The sequence below is a fragment of the Oreochromis niloticus genome, linkage group LG9 (assembly GCF_001858045.2).
Source record: "Oreochromis niloticus isolate F11D_XX linkage group LG9, O_niloticus_UMD_NMBU, whole genome shotgun sequence".
Classification (NCBI taxonomy): Eukaryota; Metazoa; Chordata; class Actinopteri; order Cichliformes; family Cichlidae; genus Oreochromis; species Oreochromis niloticus.
In genome coordinates this window covers 34,475,345-34,490,054 of record NC_031974.2, presented here as the reverse complement: position 1 = coordinate 34,490,054, position 14,710 = coordinate 34,475,345, and the positions used below count along the sequence as shown (strand labels likewise).

The window sequence follows — 14,710 nt, the reverse complement described above, 5'->3', positions numbered from 1 at the left end:
AGCCTCTTGAATGTGAATAATGTGAAGCTGCAGAAACGGACTGTAGTTTGACTTACCGGGCACACAGAGGTATGGCTGACAGTTTAGCTCATCGAGGCAGCCCTTCCTGTTCACCTGGCATATGTGGTTGCTGGGACAGGGGTTAGGATTGCATGGATGGATAACCTCCTCAACAGTGTTGGTGCCTAGGGAGCTGGGTGCTAAATGGTGTGTGGGAAAGGAAAATACCATTAATACTTTCTGTTTGTAACAAGGTGAACACGTGTTTTCAAAAGAAAAGTCTCATCAGGAGAAAACAGACCTAATGTAAATCTACTATGAATTCTAATATGTAGCATGTACAGAGAGAGATGGACGCTCCTCCCTGAGCCAGGTTCAGCTGTCTTTCCATTAAATGTTGTGAGCTTATTCATCAGATCACTCAGTAACTTCATAAACTGGATGCTCCAACATCCATGATTTGGGAGTAGGAGCCAAAAGACTGCACATTCTACTGTGCATGAGTATAATAAATGCTTATTTATTGCAACACGTGAATTTATTTACATTTGTACCGTATCATCAAAACTAACCTCTAGAAGGCAATTAAAGAAAAAGAAGCGACTCAATCATCTTGGATACTGGTAACATTCGGGGCACAGATGTGTGACTAACAGGCAGTTGTTTTTTGACACGATTTTTGCAGGATCGTGTCAGGATACATTTCACTGTGTGTTATACTTGTATAACTATGCATGTGACAAATAAAGAACCTTGAACCTATCAGTCGTCTTTTAGGCATCATTTCTGTTAAGAATAACTGAACTACACCATTAGCTTGGCTAATGTTCCCAATGTGCAGCCAAATAATAATAATAATAATAATGATAATAATACTACTAATAATAATAACTCTTTCAGTTTCTTGTTTTCAGTGCATTACCTTGCCAACAGGAAACAGCGACACAGAAAATGTCAAACACTAGTGACTGTAATCACTGAAAGCCCCATTTTGAAACCACTGCTAACATACCACTGACCATTACAAGCAGCAACTTGTTTGCTAAAATGTTATTAAAAACAGCACTGTAGGATGTACTGTATCCACCAGCTTCTGAGCATCTGTGCTCTGCTGCCTTCTAGTGGCAAACTCAATTCATTTTTAAAATGTTTAAAATCTTTTGTCATTGAATCACAAGACTGCATCTGTATTTCATTAACAGCTGATCCATTCTGTTTCTCTATAATGCAAACAGACGCTGGAGTAACCTGACTCACTGAGGTATTTGTAGAGAGGGATGCAGTGTTCAGGGTCATCAATAGGCGACAGGAGCTCACAGATCCTCTCTGGTGTTTGTCCTTCGTGAAAACGTTTTGTATCTCCACACTGGGTCAGGATATCCACGCAATCTGATCTGAAGACAGGTAAAACAAATAGAACAGCTGGTATGTACATGGTAAGACAAGACAAAAATACTTTATTTGTTCCAGATTTTAAAATGATTTAGCTAATGTCAGTAAACACATTGTCAATAAACTAGAATATGTGTGAAGTTTGCATGTTCTCCCCGTGTTTGTGTGGGTTCCCTTTGGCTTTCTCCCACAGTCCAAACACATTCAGTTAGTGGGGTCAGGTTTAAACTGAATCTGAGTGAGTGTGAATGGTTTTATGTCTCTCTGTGTTAGCCCTGCATTAGTCTGGCTACCTGTCCCCGCTTGTCGGGGATAGGCTGGGATAGGCTACAGCCCCCTGCGACCCTGGTAAGGATAAGTGGAAGAGAATGGATGGATGACAAAAAATATCCCAAGGTAACACTGAATCCGAATTCTAAATAAAATAAAATGAATACAAGTTTAAAGAAAAATACAAAGTAACAATACTGTGTAACATTTTTTTCTTGTCACATCAGCTGGTGGGCTCCAACTTGCACTGAGGTGTTTCACAGCCAAGCTGAAGTGGCAGATATCAGGTTTCGTGCCTTTAATACTGAAGCCATGGTTTTTGGCCAGAAGGGGGAGTCGTTCCCACTCTGCGGTAGGGATGAGTTGCTGCCCCAAGGAGAGGAGAATAAAAGTATCTCAGGGGGTAAAGGAAGTGGGAGAAGGACAGACGGACTGGTGTTATGTCTGCTGTGATGCAGAGTGTTAAAGTTAATCTATTAACAAAACAGGTAACAGCTGACGGAACGCCACACACACAGCCGCCATCTTTGATCAGCACAGGTGCGATAGGGTGAGGGGTTAAGTCATTCAGGACTCGGAGTAGAGTCACCACTCCTGCAAACAGAAGGGGGCGCTTGAGGTGGTTCAGGCATCTGACTAGGATACCTCACTCTAAGGTGAGGTTTTCCAGGCATGTCCTGGGAAGAGGTCTAGGGGCGGAGCCAAGAGAGATTCTATCACTTGGGAATGCCTCAGTGCGATAAGCTGTCAGGTGCCAGGAAGATTCAGATGTTGACTTCTCTGCTGTAGCAGAGGTACTGGGCAAGCAGGAAAATGATGGATGAATTTAAGTCACTTGTGGTAACATATCAGGGTTTAATGTAGCACATGTGAGGTCCATACCATCAGACTCAGACATGTACATACAACACAGATCTAAGGTGTCTTGAGTGCCCGGCTGCTGTATTGTACACTGAAGCTATGATGCATTATACATCTACTGTCCATCTACTCTGTGTACAGAAAATCTCTTGAATTTCAAACTGTGTAATATGTAACTACTGTGTTACAGGCATGAATGCATACATTCAGACAGTTCTCTGACTGCTGTGGGCCATGAACAGTTTATAGCCATATTTGTACATTCAGTGAGACCATTAGAGCAAAATGATGGAGCTTTTCTGTCACTTAGTTGCAGTGGACTTCGCTGGGGGAGCACGCTCTGTGATTGGCTGTAAACTTTTGGAGCAGCTGTGGACAGCCATCATGGACAATCCTGATCACCATCTGGACTACTTACTGCAAAGGTCCCTCTTCGCTGCCAGATATAGTAACTCTTTCATGTCTCATGCACGATATCTATAATCTGCAGAGATCATCACTGATAAACCAGTGAGCAATCTTTACCAGGCACAGGACATCTTTCAGATTCTTCGTTCCATCTTAGTGCTGTATTTAGAAACTCTGCTTATGTACAGATGATGTTTACTGAAGGTGGAAATGGACAAAGTAACTTCACACTCACAAAGATGTGATGAACACATAAACAAATCAACATCCAAAGCATTGGGATTTTTAATGAATCCCAGTAAATAAATGTAAAAACATGGATGTTAATAATCACTGTTTGTGTGATAATGTTTGTTAGAAGTTACATTCAGACTGGCCCACCCATTAAGGAGGAGATAGGGTACATGCACTGTGATCATTATAGCAAGCTTATTATTATTATTATTATTATTGTTATTACATCATAAGGTAACTGCTATAGAAAAGGTTTTCACAAATATAGGACACTTCAAGCAGTTCACATTCATTGCTTATTGGTTTTATTATGACAGAGCTTTACATTTATTATAGATATAACAGGGAATGTAAAACAAAGGTCATGTGACTTACAGTACAAAGGTGAGAGGAGACCTACTTGCATATAACGCTCCCCCTGGACCTGCTGTGGCAGGGTTTGATCTGCAGGGAGCAGGCCACAGCCTTCCACATATGGGGCTGACACTTCCTAATGTCCAGCACAGGGATGTTCATGAAGGGCATCTTAATTGTACCATTAGACCACAGCTTGATGTCATTCATGGCACCCTGGTCTGACTGGATGTTACAGCTGCGAAACAGCTCCGTCGGCCTGTGGACAGACACAGAAACACAACAGGAAGTCAATAAGCCGTTCAGCGCTACATGTGTAGCAGCTCCTACAGAGGGAGCCAGAGATCCTCTGAGAAATGTCACACAGGTTTTCCCTTCTTGACCACATCAGGAATCGTCTGTGGTGTCTGATTGGTGGGTTTAGTCTCAAGTGAGTCAGCTAATTGGTGGTTTAAAATACCGACGGTTCCACAGGGAAGCTTCTGGGTGTGGTTCTATCACTCTGTGTGTGTGTGTGTGTGTGTGTGTGTGTGTGTGTGTGTGTGTGTGTGGATTCTGTAACCATAGTTGGTGCATTCATGGCCAACTTAGGTTTGACTTCCAAAACAAAACTAAATCTGGTAATGCACAGGGTCAGGCTAACAGGAGCTTGGTCCATGCAGGACTGCAGCAGTGCAGAGTCAGGCTTTTCCATCGTTTTCTGACAGAGTTCTTTGAGAGGAGTTTACTCTTATTGTGGCAAATATCAGTGGAAATTTGGACTGTGGTTTGCTGCATAAAAGTGTAAATCTCCACAGGTACTGATACAGCTCTGCTGCCGTGGACGGCCAGCATCTCCTGGGTGTTTCCCTATCAGCCTCTGGGGCTCAGGGAGGAGGGACATTATTGCAGTCTCACACACACACAGTAAAATAGTGTTTTTTCTGTGTTTGTGTACCTCCCTGTGTGTTTTTGGTGCTGTGTACAGAAGCAGCAGTTGAGCGTGTCCGTTTACTTCCCCCCATTCCTCTCCCTTTTTCTGTCTCCTGTTTCCTTTTCCTGTTTCTCTGCTTTCCTCTCTTATCTTTCATCAGTCTGGCCTTGACCCCGCCTTCTCCAGCATAACATCCACAAGACAATAATATGAATAAAAAAATAAAACAAAAACATAAACGAGAAAAAAAGCCTCCTAGTTTTCTACCACTGCGCCTACACTGGTTGAACTACCTGCCTGATATTTATACTTAATGCTGTGAGTAAAAGACAGTCTGCAAAGTGTTATAGTGCCTTTTGTAGTACTGTTATATTTTTAAATAAAAAAAGAGGTTCAGATACAGCCAGTTAAAATGTCTAGCTGCTCTGTGTCAGGTCCACGATGGAGCTTGGGGGTGTTGCACACTCACAATCACCCACAAAAAAAAACAATTATGGAGGGTGGGGGAAAGTATTGACAGGTGTCCTTATCCTGCATATGAAATAGGTAGCCAACTGACATGTCAGGCTGTGTCAGGCCTATCTGACCAACAAGGAGAGTGATGGAGCGCTGATGGCCTGGCCTCCACAGTCACCTGACCTAAACCCAGTGGAGATGGTTTGGGATGAGATGGAGCGCAGAGTGAAGGCAAAGGACCAACAAGTGCTCAGCATCTCTGGGAACTCCTTCCAGACTGGTGGAAACCATTTCAGGTGACGACCTCATGAAGCTCATGGAGAGAATGCCAAACGTGTGCAAAGCAGGAATCAAAGCAAAGGGTATAAAACATGTTGTGAGTTATTTTACCCTTTTTGTGTTTGTGTTCATTCATAGTTTTGATGCCTTCAGTCAGAATCTACAATGTAAACAGTCATGAAAATAGAGAAGAACCATTAAATGAGAAGGTGTGTCCAAACATTTGGTCGTGTATGTGCCTACAGACTGATCACATGTCTAACACACCATAACAGTTTTAAAGGATCTATGATGTCACTGATACCAGTGAAGAACAAAATCTTAACAGCTAATTATAGACCCATACACCTAAAATATGTTGATCGTAAAATACTGTCAAAAGATCTTAGCAGTGAGGTTGGAGAGGCTGGTAATTATTCATAAGATCAGGTAGGTTTCATTCAGAACAGGTCTGCAGCTGGTAACACGGGGACAAACTGGAACAGCTGCCACCGAGCTGCACCTTAGTTAGTTTTCATTTTTTTAATTGGAAATGAATAAAAAATGCATCGTACGTTTTAATTTAAATGAACTGATATTTTTAAAGTAACGTATATATTTAATTAATTATTTCAAGTTTTAATGAATTCATGACACAATTATTTAATGATGAACTTGATTTATTTTGGCACTCATGGCCCTCCATAACACTATCGTGGGAGCTAGGACTTATTTCTGTGCTCACTTCAGCCCAGTTTGCAGTGAATAGCCTGCTGCCAACCTTACTACATCGTGATTCCTTAAATCTTCTCCCAGCTGCAGTAACACAATCGTGCACGACTTTCAGTCACAAAAATGACAATGCACCTTTCCGGTAAGTACTGCCAGCAGCAGAAACAAATGGTGTTGCACTGGTGCAGCTCTATGTCTCAGTGTTTCCACATTTAGTCTACTAACAATACAAAATATCCAGCTGTGGCTGCTTGGCTCCTCCATCCTTATTTTATGTTTGTGTTAGTCCAACATTTGGACAGCCATGCTTGGATAAAGTAAAACATCCAAAAGTTTGGATCACCAATAAAACCAATTAAATACCTTTTTTTGTATCAAAATCACTTGGAAATGACTTTTCATCATGTACTTCCTGTTTTTGAAATGCTCTGTGTGTAGGGATGGGTACCGGTATCATAAACGATAGTAATCAGACCGAAAAGCAGCGCACATTGCGGTGCTTTATTTCAGTGCTTTTTTTCCCTGAGATGTCATACACTTGGGATTTTAGCCAATCATTTTACCTTTCCAAGGATAGTAGGCGGGGCCAGGTACGTACGTTCTTTTAGAGCAGAGCTACAGATTAAAAACGCCCAAGGTGAAGCGATCAAAAGTCTGGCTGTACTTCACAGCAAAAGATGCAAACTCAGCAGCCTGCAACAAGTGCTTTAAGCTGATACTGTGATACTGTCAAAGGAGGTAACACCTCAAATCTGATGAAACACCTGGCGACGCATAGCGTTTTTTTAAAAGCCGAGAAATGCGCCGTATTTGATAGCTTGCTGCGAGACCTCACACCGTGCACATCTACTGCGGGTGTGGTGCCTGTTATCGGACCCGGAGTTAGTAACATCCCCCAAAAACCCGAAGAGGAGAGTCCTGGCCCCTAGCCCTGTCAGTGTAGCAGAAATGATGACGGATGATGATGGCAGCAGCAGCCGTTCTCCTCTGCGTGAGTAGCTTCATGTTGTTCGTGTGTAATTAACGTTGAGTAGGCTAACCACGTTATTACATTAATGCATGTAAGGTGAACTAGCAAACACCGTCGTAGTTACATGCGGCTGTCTTCTTGTTTGATAGAGTGATACCATATATGCCCTGTAGCTGCAGAAAAGGCTCACATTGTTATCTTTTTACAAAAAAACAGCTAAACATGAGAGGTTTCAGGACAAAGTTTGTGTTTTCCATAGTTTAAGCACCGGTTCCAACCAAAGGAGGTGTGTTGTATCAACAGAAAAGGCTAACTTGGTCATCATTTTGCAGAAAAAATGAGACTGCTAAAAATAAAAACATAAGAGGTTTTTGGACAAAGTTTGTGTTCTCCATTCTTTAAGCACCGGCACCGTTTCAAAAGTACCGGTTTGGCACCGGTATCGGATAAAACCTAAACGATACCCATCCCTATCTGTGTGTGGCTGTGGGCTTCTCAACAGGAGACACTGTGTACATATAACACACACTATACTGCAAACACACACATACCAACCTGAGTGACATCCTGTTCTTAATCAAACTTAAGAAACAAATCAAGCTAAAAACATCATTTTTATCTTTTCATGTTATTTATTACATAATTATTCAGTCTAAATTAAAAGGGACCTTTAAGTCAGCAGCTATGTTTCTTGAATTCTCCCAGAGTGGCCCCATTTCACTTCATCCACCTTCCCATTCACACACCACTGTGTGTCCTGTCTATTCATACATTTTGTGGCTGCATTTCAGAACCCACTGGGTTTATTTATACACATTTTCTTTCATACAAGAACTCAGAAGCTCAAACTGTAGAGGAGGCTGGTCTATGTGGACCACACTCAGCAGTTTAACAGAGGTAAAACTCTGCCTAAGGACATGCTCTCCCACACTACTGTGGAATAATCTCACTGACTTACACCACCGATGGTCGCTCTTTGCCTCAAGTTCAACACGGTCCACTCAGCTCCTGCCCGAATGTGACAATGACCCAGATAACATGACAGGACGTTTCTTTCTTGACCTTTAACTGCCAGTCACATTTATGGCAGCAGTTTATAAGTTGCTTAGTTAACCAATAATTAATAAACTCATTTATTTAGACAATATTCTCCGGTTATCTGAGTTTTAACATAACAGTGTAAGAACACGTGGCCAGGACATGACCTCCACCGTGCACCAAGGTGGTTCCGTTCTAGTTCTGGTAACTGGAGGGGAGTTTGTTTTGTGCTCTTATACAACTGATAAAACACATTATTTAACATCAGTTTATTGATTATCTATCTGTTTGATCCCTGACCGCCTCAGTCTGCACACCAACTATACTAGGGCATCATACTAACCCCAGGTTGTTCTCTGAGGCACTTAAGCATCGAAAAAAGTGCATGTATGGATGAGACATGTTGTTTCTACTCTAACTGAGCACCAAAGAGCTGTATAAGAACCAGTCCATGTACCAGTATTTCATGTAATACTGTGTCCCATCCCACAGATACACTTTTATACTACACTGTACCATATGAGGACATACAGATCACACAAGCTATGATCAACAAGTTCCAGAAGTGTGCTTTTGAATCAATGAACATTTTGTCTCTATTCATGATCAGCTTTTTCTAGCTGACTTGCTTTAAGTCAGTTCAATTCAATTCAATTCAATTTTATTTATATAGCGCCAAATCACAACAAAAGTCGCCTCAAGGCGCTTTATATTGTACAGTAGATAGCACAATAATAAATACAGAGAAAAGCCCAACAATCATATGACCCCCTATGAGCAAGCACTTTGGCGACAGTGGGAAGGAAAAACTCCCTTTTAACAGGAAGAAACCTCCGGCAGAACCAGGCTCAGGGAGGGGCGGGGCCATCTGCTGTGATTGGTTGGGATGAGAGAAGGAAGACAGGATAAAGACATGCTGTGGAAGAGAGACAGAGATTAATAACAGATATGATTCGATGCAGAGAGGTCTGTTAACACATAGTGAGTGAGAAAGGTGACTGGAAAGGAAAAACTCAATGCATCATGGGAATCCCCGGCAGCCTACGTCTATTGCAGCATAACTAAGGGAGGATTCAGGGTCACCTGGTCCAGCCCTAACTATATGCTTTAGCAAAAAGGAAAGTTTTAAGCCTAATCTTGAAAGTAGAGATAGTGTCTGTCTCCCGAATCCAAACTGGAAGCTGGTTCCACAGAAGAGGGGCCTGAAAACTGAAGGCTCTGCCTCCCATTCTACTTTTAAATACTCTAGGAACAACAAGTAAGCCTGCAGAGCGAGAGCGAAGTGCTCTAATGGGGTGATATGGTACTACAAGGTCATTAAGATAAGATGGGGCCTGATTATTTAAGACTTTGTATGTGAGGAGCAGGATTTTGAATTCAATTCTGGATTTAACAGGAAGCCAATGAAGGGAAGCCAAAACAGGAGAAATATGCTCTCTCTTTCTAGTCCCTGTCAGTACCCTTGCTGCAGCATTTTGGATCAGCTGAAGGCTTTTCAGTGAGTTTTTAGGACATCCTGATAATAAAGAATTACAGTAGTCCAGCCTGGAAGTAATAAATGCATGAACTAGTTTTTCAGCATCACTCTGAGACAGGATATTTCTAATTTTAGAGATGTTGCGCAAATGGAAGAAAGCAGTCTTACATATTTGTTTAATATGTGCATTGAAGGACATGTCCTGGTCAAAAATGACTCCAAGGTTCCTCACAGTGTTACTGGAGGCCGAGGTAATGCCATCCAGAGTAAGAATCTGCTTAGATACCATAGTTCTAAGATTTTCAGGGCCGAGTACAATAACCTCAGTTTTATCTGAATTAAGAAGCAGAAAGTTAGCGGCCATCCAGGTCTTTATGTCTTTAAGACATTCCTGCAGTTTCACTAATTGGTGTGTGTTACCTGGCTTCATGGACAGATAGAGCTGCGTGTCATCTGCATAGCAGTGAAAATTTATGCTATGTCTTCTAATGATGCTGCCTAGGGGAAGCATGTATAATGTAAATAGAATTGGTCCTAGCACTGAACCCTGTGGAACACCATATTTAACCTTAGTGTGTGAAGAGGACTCTCCATTTACTTGAACAAATTGGAGTCTATTAGATAGATATGATACAAACCACTGCAGTGCAGTACCTGTAATACCTACAGCATGTTCTAATCGCTCTAATAGGATATTATGGTCAACAGTATCGAACGCTGCACTGAGGTCTAGCAGGACAAGCACAGAGATGAGTCCACTGTCAGAGGCCATAAGAAGATCATTTGTAACCTTCACTAAAGCTGTTTCTGTGCTGTGATGAGCTCTGAAACCTGACTGAAACTCTTCAAATAAGCCATTCCTCTGCAGATGATCTGTTAGCTGTTTGACAACTACTCTTTCAAGGATTTTTGATATGAAAGGAAGGTTGGAGATTGGCCTATAATTAGCTAAGACAGCTGGGTCTAGAGATGGCTTTTTAAGTAAAGGTTTAACTACAGCCACCTTGAAGGCCTGTGGTACATAGCCGATTATTAGAGAGAGGTTGATCATATTTAAGATCGAAGAATTAATTAATGGCAGGACTTCTTTGAGCAGTTTTGTAGGAATGGGGTCTAAAAGACACGTTGATGGTTTGGAGGAATTAATTATTGAAGTTAACTCAGAAAGATCAATTGGAGAAAAAGAGTCTAACTTAACACCGATGGTACTAAAAGTAGCTGTAGATAATATTACATCTGTGGGATGATTATTGGTAATTTTTTCTCTAATGATAAAAATTTTATTTGTGAAGAAGTTCATGAAGTCATTACTAGTTAACGTTAAAGGGATTGTTGGCTCAGTAGAGCTCTGACTGTTTGTCAGCCTGGCTACAGTGCTGAAGAGAAACCTGGGGTTGTTCTTATTTTCTTCAATCAGTGATGAATAGTAAGATGTTCTGGCTTTGCGGAGGGCTTTCTTATAAAGCAGCAAACTATTTCTCCAGGCTAAATGATGATCCTCTAAATTTGTGACACGCCATTTCCTCTCCAGCTTACGAGTTATCTGCTTTAGGCTACGTGTTTGAGAATTATACCACGGAGTCAGGTACTTCGGATTTGAGGCTTTAGTTTTCACAGGAGCTACAGTATCCAGAGTCGTACGTAGAGAGGAGGTAAAATTATTAACAAGATAATCGACCTCTGTTGGAGTAGCGTTCAGATAGCTGCTCTGCTCTATGTTGGTACAGGGCATTGAAGATGATAACAGTGGGTGGATTATATTCTTAAACTTAGTTACAGCACTTTCAGAAAGACATCTACTGTGATAAAGTCTACTCTCCACTGCTGTGTAATCAATTATTGTAAATGTAAATGTTATCAGGAAATGATCAGACAGCAGAGGGTTTTCAGGAAACACTGTTACATGTCCAGTTTCTATGCCATATGTTAAAACAAGATCTAGAGTGTGATTAAAGTGGTGGGTGGGTTCTTTTACATTTTGAGAGAAGCCAATTGAGTCTAATAACAGATTAAATGCGATGTTGAGGCTGTCATTTTTAGCATCTACATGGATGTTAAAATCACCCACAATAATTATTTTATCTGAGCTGAGCACTAAATCAGATAAAAAGTCTGAGAAATCAGAGAGAAACTCTGTGTAAGGCCCAGGTGGACGATAGATGATAACAAGTAAGACTGGTTTCTGAGTTTTACAGCTGGGGTGGACGAGGCTAAGCATCAGGCTTTCAAATGAATTAAAAGTCTGTCTTGGTCTTTCGTTAATTAATAGACTGGTGTGAAAAATTGCTGCCACACCGCCCCCTCGGCCTGTGCTTCGAGATTTCTGGTAGTTAGAATGACTCGGGGGTGTTGATTCATTTAAACTAACATACTCATCCTGCTGCAACCAGGTTTCTGTAAGGCAGAGTAAATCGATTTGTTGATCAATTATTAAGTCATGTACTAACAGAGACTTGGAGGAGAGAGACCTAATATTTAATAATCCACATTTCACTGTTTTACTCTTTGGTTCAGATGTGGATACTGTATTGTTCTTTCTTTGTGATTTTTTATGTTTAAGTTGTTTATTGCTGGTTTTTAGTTTGTTTTTTGTCTTTTTGGGAGCTGACACAGTCTCAATGGAGATGGGTTTTTGGGGGGGTAGCAGGAGGAGAGAAGCTGCAGAGAGGCGTGTAAGACTGCAACTCTGCTTCCTGGTCCCAACTCTGGATAGTCATATTTTGGGGGGTTTAATAAATTGGTCCATATTTCTAGAAATGAGAGCTGCTCCATCCAAAGTGGGATGGATGCCGTCTCTCCTAACAAGACCAGGTTTCCTCCAGAAGGTTTGCCAATTATCTATGAAGCCCACATCGTTTCTGGGACACCACTCAGACAGCCAGCAATTTAAGGAGAACATGCGGCTAAACATGTCACTCCTGGTCTGATTGGGGAGGGGACCAGAGAAAACTACAGAGTCCGACATTGTTTTGGCAAAGTTACACACCGATTCAATATTGATTTTAGTGACCTCCGATTGGCGTAACCGGGTGTCATTACTGCCGACGTGAATTATGATCTTACTGTATTTACGTTTACCCTTAGCCAGCAGTTTTAAATTTCCTTCAATGTCGCCTGCTCTGGCCCCTGGAAGACAATTGACTATGGTTGCCGGTGTCTCTAGCTTCACATGTCTGAGAACAGAATCACCAATTACCAGAGTTTGACCCCCGGCGGGTGTGTCGCCGAGTGGGGAAAAACGGTTAGACACATGAACAGGTTGGTGGTGTACCTGGGGCTTCAGTTTAAGACTATGCTTCCTCCTCGCCGTCACCCAGCCACCCTCTTTCCCCAGCTGCTTGGGGTCTGCCGGGGAACAGCTAGCGGGGCCTACGCTATCTTCGGCTGCACCAGCTACAGGGGCCTGGCTAGCTACGGGTGAATGAAGGGTGCGAAGCCGAGTCTCCAATTCAGTAATCCTGGCCTCCAGAGCTGCAAATATGCTACATTTGTTACAGGTATCATTACTGCTAAAGGAGGCCGAGGAGTAACTAAACATCTGACACAATGAGCAGGAAAGTGCAGGAGGGACAGGTGAAGTAGCCATGGTGCTAACGAGTCGGCTACGAGCTAAGCTAAGCTAGCGAAACAGTAAAGAGACAGTGAGTGAATACTTTGGCTACAAATTAGGTAGTGAGTACACAGAAAGGGTGATTCAGATGAAGCACGTTAAGATTATACTATGAAGAAGGGATGTATCAAAAGATTTAAATTAAATTGCTAAGCAGAAAAGCTACTCAGAAACACCACTGTGTTTGAGCAGGAACAGGAAGTCAGTGTGTTGATGTTTATTTAGTCCATAGTGAAAACCTATTTCTGGTATTTCAGGTGGAGTCACAGAACGTTTGACTTACTTGTTAATCACACTTGAAAACACAGTGACTACAAAAAGGAACAACATATCAAAGTCAGAAAACAGCCAAGGAGGTCAGTTTTAATGTTGATGGTGTGCAAGCTTCAGATCTGGGGATCCACATGTTTATCTACAATGTCACACCTGCACAGACACAGGTCATTATGAGAATTGGTCAATGGGAACAGTACAAAATCAGACTGCATTAAAAGTTTAATAATGATACTAAGGCGAAGAGTACGAATTATTCACCTGTGCCTAAACATCATGTCAAATACGCTGAAAAATAAGATTTTATTTCCTCACTTTGATTTTGGCAAAAAATCATAGCTTGTGTTGGCACAGTACAAATTCAGGTTCCTGTGAGGAACCATATGTAGACAACATGTCACTGACATGCAGTGGCCATAACACAGCCATTTTAAAGTCAGTGAGCAGCACTAGCCTGACCTGTTATTGAAGTTGGTGCAGTAAGTGAGGTCCTTGCAGCCCAGCTGGCAGGGCTCTCTGACATCAGCCAGGCAGTTGATGAGCTCTGTTTCCACAGGGTTGTACTCACAGAGCTGGTCAAAGTCTTGCCATGTCTGGCTGCCCCAGTTAGAGCTGATCTCCAGACACATGTCCCTAGAGTGTAACACATATATAATCAACCTGTAGTTCACCTCTGCTCACTGTAAATGACACCCAAACACTGTCTTCCACTGATGTCGAGACCTACAGTGTCATACCTGCAGAGTGAGGTGTTGGCTTTGGAGCAGCAGTGCAGCTTGGCACAGTCCATCTTGGCAGGAAGGTTATCCTCTGGAGTTATGGAAGGAGTCTGGACACTGCTCAGAAAGCACTGCCACATAGGCTCCTGAGGGAGGGGCTGGGAGCCGCACTCCTTGATCAAACCCTCCATAATCTCATGCTCTGTGCTCATAGTGCGAAGGATTTGTCGGCAAGCCATCTGGCAGTGGGTAGCTGCCCTGTCGCAGCAGTACAGACCTGCATGCATAACAGCGCAATGTGAGAAAACGTTAACAAACAACGTCACTACAACAGTCACGAAACAGCACACAAAGAGTTTCCACAGATATTTGTATGTCTGTTTAATGAAGTGAAACACTAAACATATACAGGCAAATCTACAGAATGTCACTCTGTCTGTAAGGCTGGGTTTAAGGAAGATTAACATGTTTAGTGCAGACGTCACCGAGTCTGTTGGTTAATAGACTCATGTTAACTAGTGACAGAACAACAGGCCCAAAGATAAAAATCAGTCGTGGGGATCCCGTCTGCACCAGCCCTGGCTGCAGCACTGAGCTGCACAGCAGGGCTCTGTGGGATAAAATCATACATGTGGTGTTTCACATCCATGTGCTCGGTGTTCAGGATGGTCACGTGGTGCAACAAAAGGTTTATTCAACAAACTTTCATCTGAGTTTGTAAAGTTATGGATGAGTATCATTTTTG

At 42.2% G+C, this 14,710-nt stretch overlaps 1 protein-coding gene across 1 annotated transcript in view; it reads right to left on the bottom strand.

The window, feature by feature from the left end:
* reck (reversion-inducing-cysteine-rich protein with kazal motifs) overlaps positions 1-14,710 on the bottom strand; it is a 78,010-nt gene that overhangs the window by 22,356 nt on the left and 40,944 nt on the right. Inside the window, exons 9-13 of the mRNA XM_005462289.3 lie at positions 13,984-14,242; positions 13,706-13,879; positions 3,566-3,778; positions 1,258-1,394; positions 57-200 (exon numbers count right to left, since the gene is read on the bottom strand). Coding sequence (XP_005462346.1) covers positions 57-200; positions 1,258-1,394; positions 3,566-3,778; positions 13,706-13,879; positions 13,984-14,242 — 927 coding nt within the window. The remainder of the gene's footprint in view (positions 1-56; positions 201-1,257; positions 1,395-3,565; positions 3,779-13,705; positions 13,880-13,983; positions 14,243-14,710) is intronic.